General features: G+C 57.1%; 1 protein-coding gene across 3 annotated transcripts in view; it reads right to left on the minus strand.

Annotated features, from left to right (window-relative positions):
- Positions 1 to 3,409: 3,409 nt before the first annotated feature.
- SLC12A5 (solute carrier family 12 member 5) overlaps positions 3,410 to 22,294 on the minus strand; it is a gene marked incomplete at both ends in the record, with an annotated part of 32,967 nt that continues 14,082 nt past the window's right edge. For 2 of the 3 annotated variants that reach the window (XM_084246799.1, XM_084246801.1), the window contains 22 exons: positions 3,410 to 3,501; positions 3,704 to 3,837; positions 4,081 to 4,095; positions 4,434 to 4,633; positions 4,717 to 4,839; positions 5,895 to 6,002; positions 7,429 to 7,560; positions 7,923 to 8,092; positions 8,802 to 8,997; positions 11,005 to 11,173; positions 12,024 to 12,128; positions 12,376 to 12,495; positions 13,307 to 13,405; positions 13,711 to 13,829; positions 14,385 to 14,559; positions 16,052 to 16,109; positions 16,249 to 16,347; positions 16,667 to 16,837; positions 17,755 to 17,966; positions 18,668 to 18,909; positions 21,350 to 21,480; positions 21,939 to 21,993. In XM_084246799.1, coding sequence (XP_084102925.1) covers positions 3,410 to 3,501; positions 3,704 to 3,837; positions 4,081 to 4,095; positions 4,434 to 4,633; positions 4,717 to 4,839; positions 5,895 to 6,002; positions 7,429 to 7,560; positions 7,923 to 8,092; positions 8,802 to 8,997; positions 11,005 to 11,173; positions 12,024 to 12,128; positions 12,376 to 12,495; positions 13,307 to 13,405; positions 13,711 to 13,829; positions 14,385 to 14,559; positions 16,052 to 16,109; positions 16,249 to 16,347; positions 16,667 to 16,837; positions 17,755 to 17,966; positions 18,668 to 18,909; positions 21,350 to 21,480; positions 21,939 to 21,993 — 2,925 coding nt within the window. The remainder of the gene's footprint in view (positions 3,502 to 3,703; positions 3,838 to 4,080; positions 4,096 to 4,433; positions 4,634 to 4,716; positions 4,840 to 5,894; positions 6,003 to 7,428; positions 7,561 to 7,922; positions 8,093 to 8,801; positions 8,998 to 11,004; positions 11,174 to 12,023; positions 12,129 to 12,375; positions 12,496 to 13,306; positions 13,406 to 13,710; positions 13,830 to 14,384; positions 14,560 to 16,051; positions 16,110 to 16,248; positions 16,348 to 16,666; positions 16,838 to 17,754; positions 17,967 to 18,667; positions 18,910 to 21,349; positions 21,481 to 21,938; positions 21,994 to 22,294) is intronic. The other variant, XM_084246800.1, reaches the window with a different exon arrangement.

The following is a 22,294-nucleotide window of genomic DNA, read 5'->3' on the forward strand; positions in this document are numbered from 1 at the left end:
ATTGCTAGAGGGAGGACTTCTGGCTGCTGCTCTAAATGGAGCCAAAGGAGGCTGCTCCCTCCCTAGGGAGGCGCCCATCAGAGCCCTGAGGGTGATGTCGTGGTCTTGGTCCGTAGGGGCCCCGCAGGGATGAGGGAGAACAGTGACTTGAGCTGCGTCCCTGTCGGTGGCTCAGCAAACAGTGGTTTCCAAACTCAAGGTCCCCAGATAGCAGCGTTTTTTGTTCTGACCTGTTTGTGTTATATAGTGGGTTTTTTTCCCCCTCTTTGGAACTCTTGTGTTGTTAATAATATGAAATGATTACTTTTTAATTAAAATGAAAATGTAAAAGCTGCGTCATCTCTTTGCGGTGTGGCTGGCTGCAGGACCTCTTTGCGGGGCACCCCCCCAGGCTCGGAAGGGACGGGTTCCCGGCGCAGCACTGCCTGATTTCAGTCTGCTGTGACATCTGCCCCTTCCGTCCCCGACCCGCGCTCAGGCCTCGAAGCCTCATTAACCTAGTAGCTTCTCTTGCGATGTAGCGCACCTGGTTAGGTTTAATAACAGTTCAGAGCAAAAGCCCGCGCTGGCTGATGACGGTCTTGTCAAGCATCCTAGTTGATGGGAAACTCTCCGCGCCAGCAGGCTCCTCCTCCTCCTCTGAGAAGGAAAACGGGACCCTGAGGCTGTGCCTGGCTGGCGGCCAGTGGAGTGGGGCACTTTCCCGTTCAGATTTCATCTCACTCGCCACCCTCTGTTCTGCCCGTGGTGCACAGAGTTGGCAGAACCATAGTGTCACAGAACCTTGGAGAACATTTACTAGCCAGCTGCAGCAGGACATGTGGGGCTGAGGAAGATGTGGGGAAGTGATTGGCACGAGGCCTCCCGTGGGTTGGCGACCAAGGTGCTGGCAGCGCTGAGCCTGACCTAGTAAGAGCGTGAGGTGCACGCTCTGCTCCACCAGCCCTGCGGCCCCCGGGGCACGGGCCCCACAGCTGTCCTCCCGCCAGGGCATGCCGGCCTTTCTGACTAAGTCTCCAGGGTCCTCCTGGCTGGGGCCGCCTTGGGTTCCCCTGTGCCCCCTCCAGTGTCGGAACAGCATAGCTCAAGCTGTGAAGGGTATAATAAAATTATTTTTATTGCATTTTGTGCAGACGGGAGTCTAAAAAATTAATACAGTAAAAGCTGTAAAGCATTAAATGGGAGCATTCAACAGTAAAGGAAAGAACCAACCCTCTCCTTTTCATATTGGCACAAAGAACACAAGATCAATACTGAGGCAGAATGCGGAATACTGAAACACTTACACTGGAAATTAAAGGCAGGCCTAATAATAGTAATAAATACTCTTGATTTGGTTGCAACCTCTCCTATTTACAAGGGTTTTCAACTTCATTGCATTGCCCTGCACATAGATCTTCTAAAACAAAAGCAACACTAGTTATCACTACAAGGCTATTGAAATATTGCACTCAGAATAAAAGTCACTTGAATGGACATGAAACATCTAGCTACAATGGTCGTAAAGATAATCTGATGAATGACTTGTGAGAACATCAGAACAAATATTGCACATGTAGCACAGAAAACTTGGGTGGTGGTTGTGGGATGTTTGTTTTCATCAACGGAAGCTGCTCTTGCCAACCAGCCTGGCCCAGATAGTGCAACTTTGGTTCCCTAATTGGTGTTGATGCAGCCCCCTTCCCCCTCGACCCAGCACACCCCTTGAGCCCTGGAATGCTCAGACCCCCAGAAGCTAGACCCAGCTGTGGTTCTCAAGAGGAGGTCTTTGGAGGATGGGTGGGGGGGCTCTGGTGTCTGACACCTCCAGGCTTTCTGATGACCGCCTGGAAGAATCCATCCAGCCCGGGACCAGGTCTCGGGCTTGGGCCCAAGCAGATGTCCAGACCTACCTCCGGCGGCGCCTGACCCAGGCTAGATGGCACCGGCTCCAGCTCTGGTTGGGGTCAAAGGAAAGGAGGGGGCGGGGTCAGGAGCTCCCAGTAGCCCCCGCCCTGGGAGGTGGGCGGGATGTCTGACTAGGTGTGAAAGTCGGGGCCTTGGGGCTGGAGTACTCTACGCCCCGTCCCGGAGGGCGCTGCGCCCAGCATGCAGTGCCTGACCCCTTGGTGGAGTGCCCTGGGGAAGGGAACCCAGCCGAGGGCGCCTTCTCGAGGGGCGGAAGGCGCCTCCCACCGGGCTGGTGGAGCTGAAGCGCCGCGGACTGGAGTTGGAGAAGCCGAGGACCTCGGGTCCTAGGTGGAGGACAGAGGCGCTGAGAACAAAGCACGCAGCGGCTCCAGCCCTCCCGCGGGCCCAGGCGCCCGGGAGACGCAGCTCGAGACCGCGGCGGGCGGCGAGCCCGGCGGAGACCGGAGAGGGGGCGAGGTCCCCGAGACCGGGGCCGCCGGCGGGGGCGGGGGAGGACGCGTCAGGGGGGCGCGGGGGCCTGCGCGGGGGGCCCGGCCCGAGCCGGAATCCGTCTCCTCCCTCAGCTGTCCGAGAGGGAGCTCCGGGGAGAGGGCGCCCTCCGGCGCCCCGATTTCAGTCTTTGGCGAGGAGCCATGGGCCAGGGGAGCGGGCAGCGGCCGGCCGCAGAGCCGCCGGCTCCCCCAGCGAAGGCACCGGGGCGGGGCTTCCTCGGTGGGGCGAGGGCCTCTCGCCTCCCCGCTCGCGGGCGCCTCCCCGGCCTGGCCCGCCGGGAGGCGAGTCCGGGGCGGCCGGCGCGGGCTCCCCTCGTCCCCGGCCGGAGCGGGAGGGAAGGGTCGGGAGCCGGGGGCGCGCGGCGGGGTGCGGCGGCGGGAGCGCGGCGGGGCTGTCGAGGGCGGGACCCCGACGCCCGCCCGCGCCTAAAGCGCTTGGTTCTCGGACGCGGCCGTCCAGGGCGGCCCGGCCTCGGGGCCTCCGCCCGCCCGGGCGCCCCGCGGGGGGCGCGGCGGCGGCGGGAAGAGAAGTCCGTTGCGCGGCCAGTCACAGAAATATGGGGACGTTAAAAATACACGCGATGTCTCCTGTACACTATGTATAGCCCGCGCGCCCCCGCGCCCGCCCGGCCGCCGGGGAGGGGGTGCGCCGGGGAGCGCGCAGGAGGGCGCGGGGGGCGGGGGCCGCGCGGGCGCGCCGGGGTCCCCCAGGCCCGGCTCCGCGCCTCCCCGCGCCTCCCCCCGACCTTTATTGCAGCGTCTCCCCCCGCGGGGCGAGGTCGGGCCCCAAGGGGGCGGCGCGGCCGGGGCGCGCGGGGCGCGGGGCTCCGGCGGCCGGTCCTCTCCAGTCGCCCCGGCAGGCGAGGCCTCGGGACCGGCAGGCAGCGGGGGAGGGGCCGGGCGCGGGCGCGGGCGCGGGGTCTCATGTAAACGGTGACAGCGGGGGGCGCGGCGAGGGCTCGGGCCGCGGGCCGGGCGCGCTCGGGCCCGGGGGCAGGTCCCGGCCCTCAGGAGTAGATGGTGATGACCTCGCGGCCGCCGCCGCGCACCAGCATCACGCGGTCCAGGTGCTCGGTGAGGACCTCGAGGAACTCCATGTCTGCGCCACGTCAAGGAGCAAGACCGGCCCCCTCGGGAGGCGGCGGACCCGCGCCCCGCAGCCAGGGAACCCCGGGCCCGCGACCCCGTCCGTCCCCCCCCACCCCCGGGCAGCGCCGGCTCCGCTCTCCCAGCCCAGAACCGAGACCCAGGCCCCAGCCGTCCGCTCCCGCCCCCCACCCCCAAATGCGGGTGCAGGATACAATTTTCGTCACCGTTGCGGTTTCGGGGAGGCCCCGGCATGTTGAGCAAGACGAGCTTGGCGTCCTGGGATTTGTTCACGATGACCTCGTTCAACCGCACGGCCGTGTGCATGCGCCGCACGTTGGACTGGTTCCTGCGGGGGAGGAGCCGGGCTGAGCCTGCCAGAAGCCCGCGCGCCGGCCCGTCTTCCTCCCAGGCCCTGGCGACCCGGCCTGCCGGACCGGCCCTTGCAGCCGGGAGCCCCTGACCTCTCCGGACTACGCCATTCGGAGACCCCAGAGGTCAGGGCTACGACTTGAGGGTTCAAGACAGAGCGAAGAGACAGGGACCCTGGCCGTCTCAGGAAAGAGAACAAAAAAAAATCTGAAGCACTTACAAGTTCTCCCACTCCCTTCAGGAAACACAAGAGAAGCAAAGAAGAAGAAAAGAGAGAGGGGTCAGAAAAAAGAGACCGGAGGACCCGAGCTGCCAGCATCCACCCTCCACCCTGCGCCCCACAGCGGGGCCTCCCAGCCCCCGGCCTTCCCCTGCACACCGCCTGCGCCTGCCAGGCCTGGCCTCCGCCGTCAGGCCCTGGCCCTGAGGCCTCAGATCCGGAGCCCCAGACAAGCTCTGGGCTTTGCCTTCCAGCTGCAGGCCAGGACCCCTTCGCTACCTTTGCTCTGCCAGGAGGAGCGAAGAGCCCGTAAGCTCACCCCAGACCCCTGCCCTTAGCCCCCAGGCTCGTACGGCTTCATGCTGAAGAATTCTTTGATGCCCTCAGAGGAGACAGGACTGGGGCCCTTATTCTTCTCTGCCACCGACTTGTCCTTGGTCCAGGTGAGATGCACCTTCTCAGGGTCTGCCTCTCCCTCCCCCTCCGGCTCCTCCCCAGGAGAAGGTGAGCTGCTGGGGCACCCGGGAGCACTCTGGTCATGGATCAGCTGCACCTAAAGAAAGAAGGGGCAGCAGGTGACTCCTCTGGCAGCCAAAGATTCCGCCCCACTAGCCAGGGTCACCCCACCCAGCGCACCTCCTCCTCTGGCTTCTCCTCGCTGTCCCCAGCCATCTCCTCTGGGACGTTGAGGCGGAGCCGCGTGTTGGCCGGGTTCTTTCTCCGGATTGAGCCGCGAGACTCATCCGTGATACTCTGGATCTGGGGGGTGACACAGGTTGGCACCAGCTCTACTGGGAGTCACCGCCCAGCCCTGCAAAGAGCTTCCACCAGAGCTGATGCTCTGCCAGGGGGCACACCAGACAGCTATGGCCCCTCGCTTAGCCAGTCCACTCCTCTCCAGCATCCCTGACCCCCCCACGACCATCCGGCCACCAAAGAGTTAACTCCTGCATCGAGCTTGGCACGGTGGGCTGGTGCCAGTTCACTGGTCAGCACACATGCCATTTCCTGCCATTTTTGCTGTTGCCCCTGCTAATATGCCGGTAAACACCCCTGAAGGGTCCTCCCGTCCCAGTTGAAAGGGGCACCGATCACTCATCCCCCTAAGGGCCCATCAGCCTGGGAAATATGCCATCCACACCTGGGAGACCCTTCATTCAAGGCCACCCTCCCCTGTAGAATCTGCTGCCAGTTCCCCAGGCACCTTCTCACCCGCCTCGGAGACTCTTCTGTCCCCAACCCCAGGGCACCATTACTCATTTCCCCAATGTCCCAGTCCCTGGGTTGAGTCTTTCGTTCATTACCCACACTTGGGAGACCTGACAGCCACACCCCCCGGGGGGGGGGCTTATCATCATTACCCTCCAAACCCATCAAGTGCACCCAAAGAGGTTTTTCCCCAACTCCCACCACCAGATCCATCCCCAAATTCCCATCTGCTACCCACTCTCTGAGGCAGTAGCCCCTGATCCTTGTCGCCTACACTGGCAGCCCAAGCCCCTGAGAAATCACCATCCGCTATGCTCCCGTGGGCTCCAGACGTCACGTACAGAGGAAAAGGTTGTCACCCAGGACAAAGGCCCTCTCCCGGGTAACTGGGAGACTTAGCAGGTGCAGCTGCAGTGTGTACCCCCACTGCTGGGAGCTCAGTGTCAGGAGGCAGCGTTGGGGGGCGTAAGGGCAATGAGTCATGCTCTCCAGTGAGCGAGGCGGTACAATGGCCGGGAATGTCAGTCCTGGGCCGTCCCAAACCTGTGCAGACCCAGTGCAGGCAGCGGCTTGTGGCTTTCAGAGCCCAGTCTGGGCAACCTCACCTCCCGCTCCCGCTCATTCTTGGTTAAATGCATCTGTTTGAGGATCTGGGAACGCTGCTCCATCACCAAGGTCTTCTCGTAGGTGTAAGCCGATATGTCGCTCTCATGCTGCGGGCAGGCAGGGGTGGGGGTGGGCGGGGGTGGGAGCGAGGGAGAAAAACTTAAGTTCTCAGCTCAGGGGCTAGGCCCAGGAAAGGGAGGCAGACAGACCCCTTCCCTCTGGCAGCCTTGGGCTTCCCTATCCCATGACCTAGTTTAACCAGCAGTCGTGGGAGGCGAGGATAGAGCGGAGGGCAACGCTTCTGGAAAGCAACGCAGTGCATTCCCTTCTCAACCCAGCAGGGAACCAGGTGGATGAATGGGTGAATTAATGAATGAGCAGATTAATTAATTACCTGGGTGAATGGAGAAGAGGAAAAAAATTTTCAAGCAACAAAGGGATGAATGAACACCTACAGGGATGAATGGCCGGGTGAGTGAGTGAAGGAATATATTAATGACTCTACGGGCTGGTTAGTGAACACACAGCACGCTGAGTGGATGGAGGAGTAAACCGAGGCAAATGGAGGGAGACACCCCGGACAGTCTCATCCCAGGAGCTTGGACTCTAATTTTTTTTTTTAAAGATTTGTTGATTGATTGATTGATTGATTGATTTACACATACAAGCACTGGGTACAGTCAGAAGCATGGGAGGGCGAGAGAATTCACCAGAGCCAGAGCGGGGAGCAGAGCAGGCAGAAGGACTGAAGTACACTGCTGAGGGGAGCAGCGGGCGGCAGGAGAGGTCTGCGCGCCATGTGGGACCCTCCTCCGGTGGCCGGGGAGCAGCCAGGGATCGAACCGGCGCTGCAGAGGCTGCGGGCAGCTTCGCAACCCAGCGCTCAACCGCTGCGCCACCGGGGAGGCCTGGAGCCTGGACTCTAAAGCCAGCCTTCCCCGCTTGAATCCTGGCTCTGCCACTTAGTGTGTGTTGTTGGACAAATTAGTTAAACTTTCTGTGCTTCAGCGTTCTCATCTGTAAAATGGAAGTGCTCATAATTCTATCCGTTTCATCGGTTGCTATGAGAATCACTGTATATAAAGTGCTCACGTGCCATGAGCGCTGCAGACATGGCTGTTCTTACAAAGGAGAAAGAGGGGGCCTCCCCTGGTGGCGCAGCGGTTGAGCGCTGGGCTGCGAAGCTGCCCACAGCCTCTGCAGCGCCAGTTCGATCCCCGGCCTCCGGTATTTATAAATAAATAAATAAATCTTTAAAAAAAAAAAAAAGAAGAAGAAGGAAATTGGACTTAAAAGTTAGGATGCTCCAGTGTCTTTAGGAAAAAAAAAAAAAAAGGAGAGAGAGTGGGGTGGATAGATGGGTGGGTGGGTGGATGGGTGGATGGACGGACCCTCAAGTGGATATGAGGGATCCAGTATCATAGCTGACGGGTGCCAGGGTTTCCCTATTTGGTGCTGGAATCAGGGACTAGATGCTGGAAATAGGGCCAGGTGGGACTATGAAAGCCCTGGGCTTGGCTCCTGGCAACTCACCATCTCCACCACCTCCACCTCTGCGGTGATCCGTAAATGGTACAGAAACGTGGTCAGGTCCTTCTTCATCTGGATGCTGTTGTCATCCATCTGAGCCACCGTGAAGATGCGCATCTTGCACTTCCGCCAGACCTGCCAAGGGTGAAGGAGACCCAGAAAGTCCAGCCCAATGCAGTGAGGGGCTCCAGGGCCAGAACCTAGAAAGGACCCTGTCCCTCCCCATTCCTCCCACCTTCCCACGCACCCAAGCCCATCTAAAGTCCCCGGTCTCAGCAGCCACTCCCTACGAAATCCCCCTCTTAGGTCTGAGGATCCCCAAAAAAGTATCCCTCGCTTGGCTTTCCTCCGCAATGCAAGGACCCCTGCAAGGGGCCATGGAAGCAGCACCCAACGTCTCAGAAGGAAGGAGGTGATCAGGGTCCTTCCCGGGAGGGAGGACAGAGGCCGCCTGCGGAGCCCCTGGCACCCCACCCAGGATGTCCTCAGGTGCTCACCTTGTGGTGCCGCAGCAGGAAAGGCAGCAGCATGAGCATCCCCCCGTCGTGCACGATCCACCAGACGTCGATGCTGCCCTCGGAGAAGCGCTCGGGATTCCCCGGAAACATGGAGACGTTCTTGGTGACCAGGAGGGCCAGGTGACCAGCTGTGGTTTCCCGGACCAGCTCTGCAGAGGGCCAGAGGCAAAACAGTGACCTTCGGGCACCAGGAAGCAACCAAGGGCTCCTGGCTCCCAGCCCCCACCCACCCACCCCCAGCCTTGACCTTGGGCTGAGCGGTCAGAAAACCAGCATCTACCTGGCCTCAACTTATATGTTGTCCGGATTGGGGAGAGTCCCACAACCTCTCTGGGCCTCAGTTTCCCCACCTGTCAAATGGCAATAACACCACCTGCCCTTGCTGATGATTACGGCCTCTCCCATGCATGGCCTCATTTAATCTTCCCAACCACCTCACAACTAGGCTCTACCTAAAAAGGAGACAGAAGAGCTGGAGTTAACAGTGCAGCCTCTGGGTTAGCCAGCTGTGTGACCTGAGCAAGCTCCTGAGTCTCTCCGTGCCTTAGTTTCACACGGATCAAATGGGGAGAGCAATGCCAGGACTGCTGAGAGAAGTAGAAACTTAGCGAAAGCGCGACTTGTCTGGCACACGGAGGTGGATTCTCAACACTGCTATTACCAGCCTCCCCAAGGATGCTCAGAGACGGTGAGTCACTTATGCACAGTCACACAGCTGGGAAGGGCCAGAGGTGAAGTTTAGACTCAGGCCTCAGTGACTTCGAAGCTCTAGCTCTTCCCACTGCCCTGTGGGTCCTCCTGGGGCTCCCCCAGACCCCGTCCCCGAGCACCCCACCACCCTCCCAGCCCACGCCTTACCGATGAAGTTCCGCCACGTCTGGTGATCTTCCTTCTGCCGCCAGTTGCGGGGCCAGCCAACGAGCACAGTGTTGTGCTGCAGCCCCCCGAGGCCCCCGGACTGGATCAGATGGGACACGCCGTCACGCAGGTTGGAGGAGATCACTACCTGGCAGAAGCCTTTCACCTTCTCCGCCTCCATCAGGCGCCGTATGGACTGCAGGGGCGGGGGTGCCAGACAAGACCCACCTCAGACCCCCTTTGTGGCCTCCCTGCTCCATGGCTCCCCTCCCTCCACCCTGCCTTCCCGATGCTCAGCTGTGACGGTGACAGACCCCCCCACACCTGCACCAGGGGCTCAGCTCCCCTTCATTCACGGCCCCATTCCTTGTGGGCCCATCAGAGCTCTTCGGGACGGACCCCACCCTAGCCCCACAGTCCCCCACGGGCTCTCCGACGCCCCCCTCCGCTGTACATTACACCCTGCCTGGGGACACAGCGTCCCTTTGCAGACGCCAGGCCGGAATGAACCTGGGCTCCTCTGCGAGGCTGGACAATCTGATCTACCATTTCTCAAAGTTAGCAAAATGAGGCCTGCTTGCAGCGCACTTTCAATCTGCCATCTGAGGGAAGTATTTTATTTATTTTTTTAAAAGATTTATTTATATAAGAACTGGGGTACAGGCCAGAGGCACGGGAGAGTGAGAGGATTCACCAGAGACAGAGCAGGGAGCAGAACAGGCAGAAGGACTGAAATGAAATACACTGCTGAGGGGAGCAGCGGGCGAGACAGGAGAGGTCTGCTGCGCCAATTGGGACTCTCCCTGGCCGGTAGGGGATCGAACCCGCGCTGCAGAGGCTGCGGACAGCTTCACAGCGCTGCACTCATCCACCTGCGGTGCCAGGGAGGTCCAAGGGAAGTATTTCATTACCTTCCTTTTACAGAGGAGGAAACTGAGGCTCAGAGCAATTACAACTTAAGGCCACACAGCTAATGGGTATCACTGTAGGGTTCAACCCCAAGGCTCTGCTCCATCCCCCACTCTGCCCTGCTGTCAAACAGATGGCCCTTCAGTTCCTACCTGCCTCTGCCACCTCCTGGCTGTGTGATACAGGACAAATCACCTAACCTCTCTGAATTGTTTTCTCACCTGTCAAATGCGGATCAGGACAGCTACCTCTTTCAGGAAGAGAGAGAACTGGTAGAGGATTATGGGGCTTTGGTGGTGGGTATGGTAACATGCATCTGAACCCTGTACCCCTAAATCATGTAGTGTTGCCAATCAAACTATATCAATTTAAAAAAAAAAAACACAATTTTTTGAAAGAAAAAAAGTAGAAAGAGTTCTGTGCCCTCCGGAAGCACGCTGCTGTGAACACTCAGCGCACTCGGCCGCTCTGCAGTTCTGATCTGGGGCCCCGGGGGCCATTCTGACGCACCTGCTCAGCCACAGCCTGTGGCGCTAAACTGACCCATGAGGGCCTCCGGCTCTGGGCCCTCACAGCTCATTGTGAACAGCCCAGTGAGGCGAAAGAGCAACTGTCATGAGCTCTTAGCGGTGCCCCTCCTGCCTCGTCTCCCTTGGGCCTCTTTTCCTCTCTTTGCTCTTGCAAAGCCCTGGGGGGAGAGGCCTGACTGCAGACAGAAACCACTTCCCTGCTACTCCCAGGTCACAGACCCCTGCTGGTGCCTGGGGTCATGGGCACCGGCTGCCTGGCGACATGGCTCTGGACACGGCTCCGCGGCGTGGGCGAGGGCCGGGGACAAGAGCTGGAGAGCCCAGCTCGGAATCCTGACTGCTCCCAGCCAGCAAGCTGCTGTCCCCCTCTGGGCCTCAGTTTCTTCCTGCGCCCAGTGTGGATGCTCACACTACAGACCCCGATGCGTGGGGATGGGAGGAATCCACGAATGGGAAGAGTTGTACCTTGGCAGGAAAAGGCCTGGAGTAGGACCCAACAGTCCTGGTTTTCTAAGGGACCTGACTTCCTCTCCAAACCTCAGTTTCCTTACCCATACAACGGGCCCTTCTGACTCCCCGGGTCCTTGGCTCTGCACGCCGGATTCTAAGGGGCTCGCTCCCCAGGCCCGGAGACTCCTCTTCTAAGGACAGGGCCACGCAGCCTGCACTCCCTTTGGTCCCAGGGGTGGTTTGGAAGGAAAGTGTCGGGGCAAGGCCACTCCTACACGCCCTGTCCTTCCCGCTCCCCCGGGGCCTCTGCTCACCTCCTCTGCCCGCTGGGCCTGGGGATGGTTGTCCAGAAAGGTGCCCTCAAGGACAGAGCCCACAATGGTCAGCCCCTTCCCTGCCTTGAGCTGGGAGGTCAACGAGAGCAGCTGTGGGTGCACCACGTTCTGGTCTTGGTCCACACGCACCAGCACCAGCAGCTGCGGCCTAAAGAGGGTGCAGGGTCACCGCCTGCCCAGCCACCACCCCCTTACACAGATGAGGTCCCAGCCTGCCATTCTCTCTAGCCCCGTGGACCCAGACCCCCTCCCACCATACACCTGAACATCCATCCGTCCATCTCCTACACACCCATCTGTCCACCCATCCACCCGCCCACCACCCACCCTCCAGCCCTCCATTCACCTCGCTCATCCATCCATCCATTCAACCACCCACCCATGTATTTCATCCTTCAGTCACCCAGTCATATCCATATTAATTTACCTACGCACGTATTATTCACTCAATTATCCACACGCCCACCTACCACCACCCAGTCACACATCCATCTCTCTGCCCAGCCCTCCCATACAGACACACTTAGCCATCCACCCATCTGTCTGGCCATTCACTTCCTGATTCATTGAGCCACCCCATCCCTCCAGCTACCCATCCGCTCAACAGCATCCTCGAAGCACCGACTCTGGGCTAGACCCTGTGCTGAGCGCTGGAACATTCACAGACAAATGATGCAGAGCCCTGGTCTAGCAGAACCATAGGCCAAACAATGGCAGCCGGGTTTAGCAGACATAAGCAAGGACACGCCCACGACGTCCGAGGCAGAGTCCAGCGTTCTAGGCCTTCCTCTTGGCAAAGCGAACCTAAAGATGAGTGGAGTCCTGGGCCTGCCCCGCTTCCGTTAGAAGGGCTCTGACAGGGCTGAGTCTCGAGGAAGAGAGGCTCAGGGCACACTCTGTGCAGGAACCCACTCAGCAAAACAGAGCAAGTGGGGTGGTCAGGCCCTGCTTCCTTCCTCTCCAGCCCCCCAGGCCCCAGCATCACCCCCACCACTGACCTCCAGTTCTTGGTGTGTGGGGGCCCTTCCTCCAGGCGTAAGAGGGCGTAGCGAGCAGCGCTGAGAGACAGGCCTCGGATCCCATCGCCCCACTCCTTCTCGGCCCTGGGAGCCACGAGGGGACATCACTTGAGGGCCAAGAGCCGGGGGCAGCAGGGAGAGACACCCACACTGCCATGGTTGCCCCAGGCAGCTCAGCACGAAAGGGCCAGCAAGCCGCTCCTGCCACCTGACTTGGCCAAGCCTTGACTAAGTTTTTTGGAAAGTTGCTTAACTTTCAGCCCTCCCCTCCTTGTCCCCTCCTCGCCCTGTCTCCCCTCCGTGTCTCCCAGCGCCCCACTTCCACACCTACCCGCGGTACTCGATGTACTTGTAGATGAGGCCGGCGATGAGCATGGCCACCAGCGCGTAGTACCAGGAGCAGATGAACATGAGGGCCAGGCAGAGGCTCATGCCCAGGAAGGAGAGTGTCCTGGACAGGGGGGGGAGACCCAGCCTCTGAGCCCTGGGGCTGTCACAGGTGCCAGCTGCGAGATTAGATGGGGCAGGGCCTAGGCGAGACCCGGGGCACTACGGCCAGCTCTGGGGGCCTCACACCATCCTCCCCGTGAGACCCCACCGGACAGCGAGCCCCACCCTCAGTGGGCACGCCGCCCCGCCCAGGGCCTTAGACCCTGCCACCTGCCCTGCTGGGAGGGTTCTGAAGCAGGGGTTTGCGGGGCGGGCTGGAGACAGGGTCTCCCCGGGAGCGTGTGCCCCAGGCGTAAGCCCCGCCAAGCAGGAGCGTTGAGATGGGAGTCAGGCCACCCAGATTCTGGCCCTGCCGCCACTGTCCTGCAGGGCCACACTGGGCCCGTTTGAGACTCCGTTTCCTTTTCGTGGACCAAGCACCATCATTCCTGCCCTGCCTGCCCCAAGGGCTCATGGAGACCGAAGCCCACTGAGTGGACTGGCCAGAAGCCGCCCGGCATCCAGTAAAGAGCCTCTCCCGTGCGCCAAGCCCTGTCCTGTCCACACGGGTCCCCTAAGGTGGGTGTTGCTGTCACTCCCGCCTCCCATCTAGACACGGAGCTTTCCAGATGAGGGAAGGAACTGGCCGATACTGGTTACACTGCGTTACGTTATGAGTGACCAAGGCCCTCCCCATGCTGGGTGGGCTATACAAGCTGCAGAAAACGGGACCCCCTATTTAAGTTTGGGATCCTTAGACCCAGGGCGGGGGTGGGGGTGAGGCAGGATGAGACCATGGCCTGCGGGGTGGGGCTTCAGGAAGCGGCACCAACCAGTGGTAATAGCGAAAGCGGGGCCTCCAGTTGGGCGTCCTCAGCAGCGTCTGCACCGCGCAGGCCAGATTCACAAACATGTAGCACATTAGGAAGAACCTAGAACACAGAAAGGCCCCGGAGAGACAGAGATGCCAGGGGAGGCAGAAAGAGAAACAGGGAAAGACAGGGGCTATGGGGGGGGGAGAGGAAAAGAAATGAGGGGGTGCTGAATCACATTCTGGTGCTTAGGACGGGGTTCAAAGGTCAAATCCCCCTACAACACACCCCGCGTGGGGGAATGAAGTCCCATCTGAGAAAAGATGGCTCCTGTGACTAAGGTGGGGGGGTGGGCTGTCCCGGGTCCCAGCTGGAGGATCCGGGCAGAGACACCCAGGGGTGACGCGGGCGGGGCCAGCACGCACATGGAGAGGATGGGGGCCACCTCGTCCAGGGAGGCGATGAGGATGCCGATCTCGCAGATGCAGGCGGTCAGGAGCAAGGCCCACGTGGGCTCGCCGTTGGCTTTGCCGTGGCCAAAGACCTGGGGACAGAGCAACTGTCAGGGGGCCTGAGGCCTGTAGGACTTCTTGTCTCTCTCCTCCAGCCTTGGGGACCAGCGCGGCGGAAGCAGGAGTCCCCTGATCAAGGAGGAGGCAGGGAGATGATTCTGTGTCCGCATCCTTTAGGGGGAGCCAAGGGAATGCCACCCTGACATTGGCACCCAAATGCAGGGAAGTTCAAGGGGTCCCTCGAGGAGAGAGAAGGCTCGGGGGGGGGCGGGGGGACAGATGGGAGAGAGGCTACGGGAGGCCAGCAGCGGCCAAGGCTGTGTGTCAGGAACCTTTTTCTAAGTACCACGGAGAGGGCCACGCTTTTCTTGCCCTTTATTTTTCCGCAAGAGCAGACAACTCTGCCCAAAGAGGTGGTACTGACCATGGGCCAAACCCTAAACACAGCACCCACTCTTCCTGCTGCAGCCAGAGCAGACCAGCTCCAGGCTGGGCACAGCTCTGGCTTGCTGTGCGGCGTCCCCGGCAGGGGCCCGGCTGGCTGGTGGGGAGTGCCGGCTCTTCTCTCACCCTCTGCCCTCACTGACCTGCAGGAAGGGCACTATGCCATCACGGGAGATGGCCTGCAGCAGGCGGGGGGCCCCCGTGAGGCTCTGCAGCCCAGCCCCACAGGTGGAGAAGAAGGATCCGATGACGATGACCCAGGGGGACGGCCAGGCCAGCGTGCCCACCACCAGGTTGCCGTTCACAGCTTCACCAAACCTGGAATGAAACAGCGGGGGGACAGGAGATCTGAGGGAGCAACACCACCTGCATGTCCAGGGCAGGTCCCCCACACCACTGCATGGCTCCCAGGGGGCTGAGCTGAGTAAGATGAGGGGGAGACAAAAACCCAGGACACTTTCTGTCCTGTGACCTTGAGAAGTCACGTAACCTCTCCTTGTCTCAGAAGCTCACTCCAAACCTTCTCATACAGTTGGTGAGAAGAGGAAAGGAGGTAACACGTGTGTGGAATGTGGGGTGACAGGTGCTAGCAAGTGGTCCACGATTAATATTGCGTGACGTGCCATCACATAACATGATGTCGCCCTGGGCAAATCTCTTAGAACCTCAGTGTCTTCATCTGAAAAATTAGGGTCCTGGCCTCATCATGGGGTGAAGGTGTGTGGCGTGAGAATCAAAGGAAAGAACTTCCTAACATGGACCCTCTTAAAAGGGGGGTGCTGACGCAGCAGGTAGGAGAGCCCTGCCCCCAAAGGTGGGCAGTTATGTCCAAGCAGGCTTTGGTTGGTGGCTTCAAGAATCTGACAAAGGGCTACTCTGGGTGCCCTGCCAAGTCCGCTGAAATCTTGTGGGAGGGCTACAATTAAATCAAATGAGCTAAGTGGAGGTTAAGCTGCCAGGGTGTGATATATGCAAATTGTCCCTTTGACCAGGTCACTCCCTACTTAAAACCCTCTGGGATTTTCTCCGTCTTTTTAAAAATCCAATTTCCTGGTACTGAAAACCAGGCCTCCAGGACGAGGTCCCGCCTAGGTGCCCAGCCTCAAGGGGGCCCTATTTTCCAGGATGGTATCATGGAAACTGCTGTCTGTGCTGGGATCTGCGACTTCCCCTCCCTGGCTGTGTAGGTGTCAGAGTGTGAGCTTCAGAAGTTCTGAGCTGCTTGTAGCTACAGGCACATGTGTGTGCCCACCCCCTCCCAGTCACCTAAGTAATCTTTGCTCAACATTCAAAGCGGGGAGAAGAGAGAAAAATGTGTATAAGGCGCTTTCAGCCTCACCCTCTGGGAGGCCTGCTGAGGACTGGTCTGCAGCCCCCTGTGCTCACCCGTCACCCCTGCACTTCACTTTACCACCACCCCTATTGCTCTGCATTTCAAGTGTGTGGAGAGGTGTGGTTACCACCCCCAAAGCGCTCCTTCAGGACAATATCATGCCTCATATGTCTTTGTTTCCCCAGGACCCGGGACAGTGGCCAACCTACAGACAGCCAAGTGAATGAATTAACAGATTTTAAAGAAAAAGAAGAGCATCGTTATCCTAAAGGAAATGAGACACCAAGCTTCTTGAACTTGAGTGACATGAGAAAGGTGAGATACCATATCAGAAGGTGGGTTTGCAAGCAATCCTCTGCCGCCTCACTCTCACCGGGCCCCCAGCACAGGCCATCAATCCCTGCTGAATCTGTCTCCTAGAACTTGTCCTCTGTGCCCACCCCCCAGGATAGGATCAACTCTGATTCCCTTACTTACTTGTCCCGCAGAACGACCCCCTCTATACAGGCCCCAAACAGAACAACGGAGCTGATGTCTGCAGCAAAGGATAAAGGAGAATCCTCTGGGTGGTGCCACCCTTCCGCTCACTGCTGCTGAGCGGCCAGGCCCTGCCCCAGATGCCCTCCCTCTAGAATCCCTGCCCACAGTGGCCCCGGCCCAGCAGTGCAGGATACAGACGGCAGAGGTGGTGGCGATGGCCAGGATGGTGCCCGTGGGAATTGATTTCTGGGCATCCCGCAGGTCCCCGGAGCGGTTAGAACCAGCCATGATCCCTGTGAACAGAGAAGCAGCTAGGACAGGGGGGCTGGCAGACCAAGAGGGAGACACCAGCTTCGGAGTCACAAAGACTGGGATCTAGTCCTGGCATACAGTGAGGACTTGGGCACATTGCTTGGCTTCTCCTGGCCTTAATTCCCTCATCTGAGATTAATGGAATGGAATTCCAACCAAATTCTTTCACATGGGAATGGAATCATTGGCTTCTGCCTATGTAATGAAGTTGCTGGACTAAGAAATTCCCCACATCATCACTGACTTTCTCCTACCCCTCCACTCCCGGGCAGAGCCCCCCCTCTCTGAGCAACCATTCACCTGTGACAGAGGGGAAGTAGATGCCAACCAGCAGGGTGAAGTAGGAGGTCATATCACTGAAGACATAGGGATGGTCCATGTCGACAGGGGCGCCATCTGCCAGGCCCACTGAGGGCATCCCTCGCCGCTCCACAATCACCCCCTTGGTCAGGTAGGAGCTCCAGAGGTTTTCTGTGGGCAGGGAGGGGCAGGATGTGCAGGAGAAAGACCAGAAGTCGGGGTTCCCATACTCTGGGGTCAGGGGGTCCAGTGTGAACGAGAAGGGTCAAGGTCAACCACCTCTCCTCTCCCCCTCCCCGAGTCTTGGCACTATTTTATTTCCACCAACATTCCCTAAGCTCCAGTCTAGAGGGGTAAACAAATACTTTCCTTACTTGAAACCCTTTGGTGGTTCTCACTATTCTTGGGTCCCAGCCCAAACTCCTCAACAGGGCACCAAGGCCCACAGTCCAGCTCATTCCAACCCCCCTATATCATTTCTTGCCTCTCCCTCCTTTGCACGGTATGCCCCAGTCATACCACATTACTTGTGCTTGGAAGGACATGATGTGCCTTTCCATGCCTGCAAGCTTTCAGGCAAGCTGTTCTTCTGCCTGCAATTCCCTCATTCCCCTAATATAACAGAAAATCTCTTATTTGTCCTTCAAAACCCTCCTCGGATGAGTCCAGGAAGCCTTATCTCGCAGCTTTCTACACCTGACCACTCGCTCTCCTGGGACATCTCTGTTCATGTTGAAGCACATCTGCACCGATCACAATTTATTTGCTCATAATCTGTCTCTGCCATTAGACTCCTTGAGGTCAAGAACTATGACTTATTTATGTTAGGTTCCTCATGCTCAGGGCAGTGTTGGCTCTTAATAGGTGCTTAATGAATACTTATTAAATGGATGACTTTCTTCCCTACCAGGTGGTTGAGATGGGTGAAGTCTCATCTCTACCCCTTCATGATTCAAGGGCAGAGTAGTTGCTCAATGAAAACTGATTGCTATGAGACTAATCCCAAAGAGAATCCCTTAATCCTGACTGTTCAACCCACAATCCCTGCAGTGCAACCTGGACCCCAACCCTTTTCCCTCCCCCCAGACCTTTGATGAGGCCACTGGCAGCTCCAGGAATGCCCTGGATCTCTGTGACATTGTTTCGGGTGAAGTACTCATCACAGGTGGCGTTGAGGAAGCGGGAGGAGCAGAAAAGGCCCCAGAGCCGTGTGGTCACTGTCTCATTTCCTTCCCAAGCCAACTTGGCACAAACATCAAAACCATGGCGAGACAGTGTGCGGTTCCCCAGGAGGCAGATCCTAGGGAGAGAAACAAGGGAGGGAGAGGGAGTGAACCTCGCCCTGAATTCACACTAGAACCACGGGGGGCAGGGTGGGGGAGCTTTCAAAAAACACAGATGCCAGGGCTCTGTATCCAAATTCTGATTTAATTGGGACAGAGCCCAAAATCAGTGTTTTTCAAAGCTCTCCCCAAATGATTCTAATATGCAGTCACAGCAGGAGAACAACAGCTTTAGCGCAATCTATGTTTCAGCACCATGGACAACGGTCTCTGTGCGCCTTGGGGCATAGGAGAAACTATTCTAGAGGGAGAGATGCAGAACCACCAGGGATCCGAAGCCCCAGACCCTCTATTCTATGTCCTTTCCCATTGTAGAGAAGGTATCCCACACCAAGGCGGTGCCCCATCCCAGGAGGTCCCCAGAAGATGTTTCTCTAACACCGAACTCATCCCTTCAGAAATCATTCCCACTTAGTGTTTCCTGAGTCCACCCCACCAACAAGCAGCTGACCTTCACAAGGGAAACTGTGCCCACCTCCAGAAATATTCCCATCCTGAACAGATTTCCCCCAAACCAGGGGAGATTTTTCTTCCCAAGGGAGCTTGCTCTGAATTCACAACCACACATATTCTGAGAGATGGAGAAGGCTGGTGTGAAGACCCCCAAACTGGGCCAGGGAGGAAGACGATGCCTTAGACTCAAAGAGTCAGCACTCACGGGAAGTTAGGTGGGTCGAAGGCAGACTTGATGACCCCAGCGTAGATGGCCAGGATGGAGAGGATGACACAACCCAGGAAGACAAGGGCAAACTTGTTGACATACTTCACACCCACAAATACCACGGTGGCCATGCAGGTGAGCACACAGGTGCCATACACACGCATATTGTTCAACATAGCTGCTGCTTCCCCGCTGGCATCTTCCGCCTTAAAAATGGCCATTGCTGGGAAGAGGTAAGCCTGTGGGAAGGGGGTGAGGAGGCCTGGTGAGTAACCCAGTAGCCAACTGAACATGGTCCCGAGGAAATAATCTGAGGTGCATGCAGGGTTTGTGGAAAAAACATTTGTCACAGAATATTTTATAGTAGTGCAAGGCTAGAAATGACATCCAGCAGGAAAGTGGCCTATCCTGTAAGGACTATTACACAGTCATGAAAAATACATTGCAAAGATGTTGGGAGCCATGATAATTTCTATTATTTTTGCCACCAAGTATAATTCTTAATGGTTATTTATTTTTATTACCTCTAATAAAAAGTAAAAAATTAATTAGATATTCATCACTAAAGGATGGGGTAAAACAATCACTACATTCTTTCCATGTAGACTAGTCTATATGAAAAAGATGGCATAAATGTATATGAATTGACTAAAAAGGCCATGGATGTTATGTTAGATAAGAACGGTTTTTAAGAACATAGAGGAAAAAAAAAAGGATTTTTAAGTCAACAACAAACCCCAGAAATCTGACCGTAGAATTGATTACCAGAGAGAGGAGAGGGTTCTTAATAGAATCTGGTGAAGGACTAGGGATGCCTCGGTGGTGTGGTAACATATATCTGGAGAGGTGTGACCCTGTACCCCTAAACCATATACAATGTGGTAAACCAAGGTACCTCTATTAAAAAATTAAATAAAAGGCATTTACCTAAAAAAGGAAAGACCGTGTCTTATGATCGCAGCTTTATAAAGACATGGTACTTATACGCAAATACATGCATTCACAGTTCTGCATGTGTGTAGATATGTCAAAATAACAGTTTTCCCTGAATGGTAAAACGGAATAATAATTTTGATTCTTTTTGCACATCTGTATTTTCCAAAATGTCTCCATTACATAAGTGACCCCCCGCCCTTATCTGCCGTTTTGCTTTCTGCAGCTTCAGTGATGGGCAGTCAACCACACTTGGAAAATATATTGTACAATGAGATGTTTGAGAGACTGACCACATTCACATAACTCTTATTACAGAGTATTGTTCTATTTTATTATTAATTATTGTAGTAAATCCCTCATGTGCCTAATGTATAAATTAAGCATTATCAAAGGCCTGTGTGTCTAGGGAGAAGAAAAGGCACAGGGCCTGGTACTATCCCTGGCTTCAGGCATCCCTTACCGATAAGGGGGGAAATGACTGTATTTATCATATAATGTTTTCATTTTCACAAAAATTATATTCACTTATGAATGATATTTACAAAGAGGTTTTGAGTTATTTAGGGAAAGTCGTAGTTATATTTTACAACACAATCCAATATCACGTAGAAAAACAAAAACTAGAAGGAAATACACCAAAATGTATGATTTTGGTGATTTTCTTCAGCCAACCGCTATTTCCTTTTTCATATTCTTTGACACCATGCAATATAGATGCAATGGGCAGAACTGTTTTTGTAATAATTTTTTAAATTATCGAATTTTGTGAAAGCTGGGGGAGTCTCTTATTGTTCTCTCATAATTTGGGTCCTTGTCTTTGGGCCTTTCCCCTCAACCCAGAACTGCACATCTCTAAGCTCTGGTTCTCCCGGGCAGTGTGGCAGAGGGGCCGGAACAGGCCTTCAGGTGAGACAGACAAGGCTCCTATCTTCCCACTGTGTTCCTTAATCTCTGAGACTTGCTTTCCCCCTCTGTGGAACAGGGACAACTGATTCTCAGGAGAGCCACAAGGATGACATGAGACGAGGTATCGCAGGTCACGGGACCGGGGCAGTGCAGGAGCTTGCAAACATCAGTTCCACTGTCTCTGCGCCCGGGAAGCGAAGCCCCCACCTCCTGGGAGAGGCAGGAAGGATGGTGACCGGTCAGCAGGCCCCTCCTTCAAGCACTGCCCACTGGCCGTACTGGAGTCTCTACTCCTGACAGATTTCTTCGCCCAGCTCCCTCACATCCTTCCTCCCTTGTGCAGTCCCCCAGCCGTCAGCCCTAACAGTGAACACTCCCCGAGGGCTTCGAACATTCCCTGCATGCAGCAGACAATCACAGAATGGTGGCTACTGTGTGGCACCACCGGTGTTATTCCTACCGCGACTTTACTCCTCTCAACCCACCTCTGCAACTTGGCAGCTGAGCGACTTTGAACAAGACACTTCACCTCTCTGAGCTTCTCATTTGTGAAGCGGGCATCTTCACACCTGAACCTCATGAGGATGGACGGTAACGCCTCGGAAGCACTTGGGAGCTCTGCTAAGAGCCCAGTGGGCGCCTACCAACGGCAGCTGTTCCTGTTACATAATTACTGGATCTTGCCTCCCCAACTAGACTGGGGACTCTTTACAGACCAAAGCACATCTCATTTCTCTGCAGCCTTCCTGGGTGGCCTGGCCTGTAGGAGGTGTCCAGGGAGCACCAGTTAATGACTGACAGCCTGGGAGCCCACACCTCCTCCTTGGCCCCTCTCACCAGTAGGATTTCGATGGTGCCCAGGATGTACATGGCCCCAGCAAAGGTAGTGCCCAGGTAGAAGCAGAGGCCCACGGCGCCCCCAAACTCTGGGCCCAGAGACCTGGAAATCATGTAGTAGGAGCCGCCAGCTGCAGAAAGAACCTAGTATCAGCAAGAGGTTTGAGGGGCGCGGGGCCACTGTAGAGCATGAGGGGGCTCGGACAGAGGGGGTCGGGAGTTGCTCTGGGCCACACAAGCCTTTCAGGCTGCAGCCCTGGGCCTGGTGAGAGCCCCAGACAGCCACTGTGAGTGGATCTCGCAGCACTAATTACCATGTTGCTAATTACCCCTCTAAGGAGGTCAAGGCTCAGAAAATAGGATGACGGAGCAGAGGGTCTCAGGCAGAGCGGAGATCTTGCACTGCCCTGTTCAACACCAGCACGTCTTCCTGCCCTCCCCTCACAGGGCTGCCCCCACCTGCGAACTACAAGGCCTCACCCCCAGGTCTGCAATATTGCCCGCTTGGTTCCTGACGGCCCCCCAGGCCAGAGGCACCGTTTCTCCCTCCACCTGGGCAGGCCCCCCTCCGGAAGCCCCAGGGACATACCGGGCACGACGCCGTTGGTGGCGATGGCGCTCATCGAGATGGCCGTGAGCATGGTCTGCAGGAGAGAGAGCATCGAATGCCGCTGGGCGGGGCTGCCGCGGCCTGGGGGCCAAACCCCACAGTCCACAAACACCCGCCAAGCCCGCAAGTCCTCTTCGCCGAGCTTCTCCCTGGTCCTGTTCCAACTCCTACTCCTGCCAAGCCCTTGTCGAGACAGCCTCTTGTTCACACCCGCGTGGAGGAGCCTGCGGCTGCGGCACAGGGCTCCGGGCGGCCCGGCGCGGCCCCCGGCGAGGGGTCTGACCTCAGGCAAGCCCCTTCACGTCTCTAAGCCTCAGCTTCTTCCTCTATAAACC

This window comes from Talpa europaea, assembly GCF_964194135.1.
Source record: "Talpa europaea genome assembly, chromosome: 11".
Lineage (NCBI taxonomy): Eukaryota > Metazoa > Chordata > Mammalia > Eulipotyphla > Talpidae > Talpa > Talpa europaea.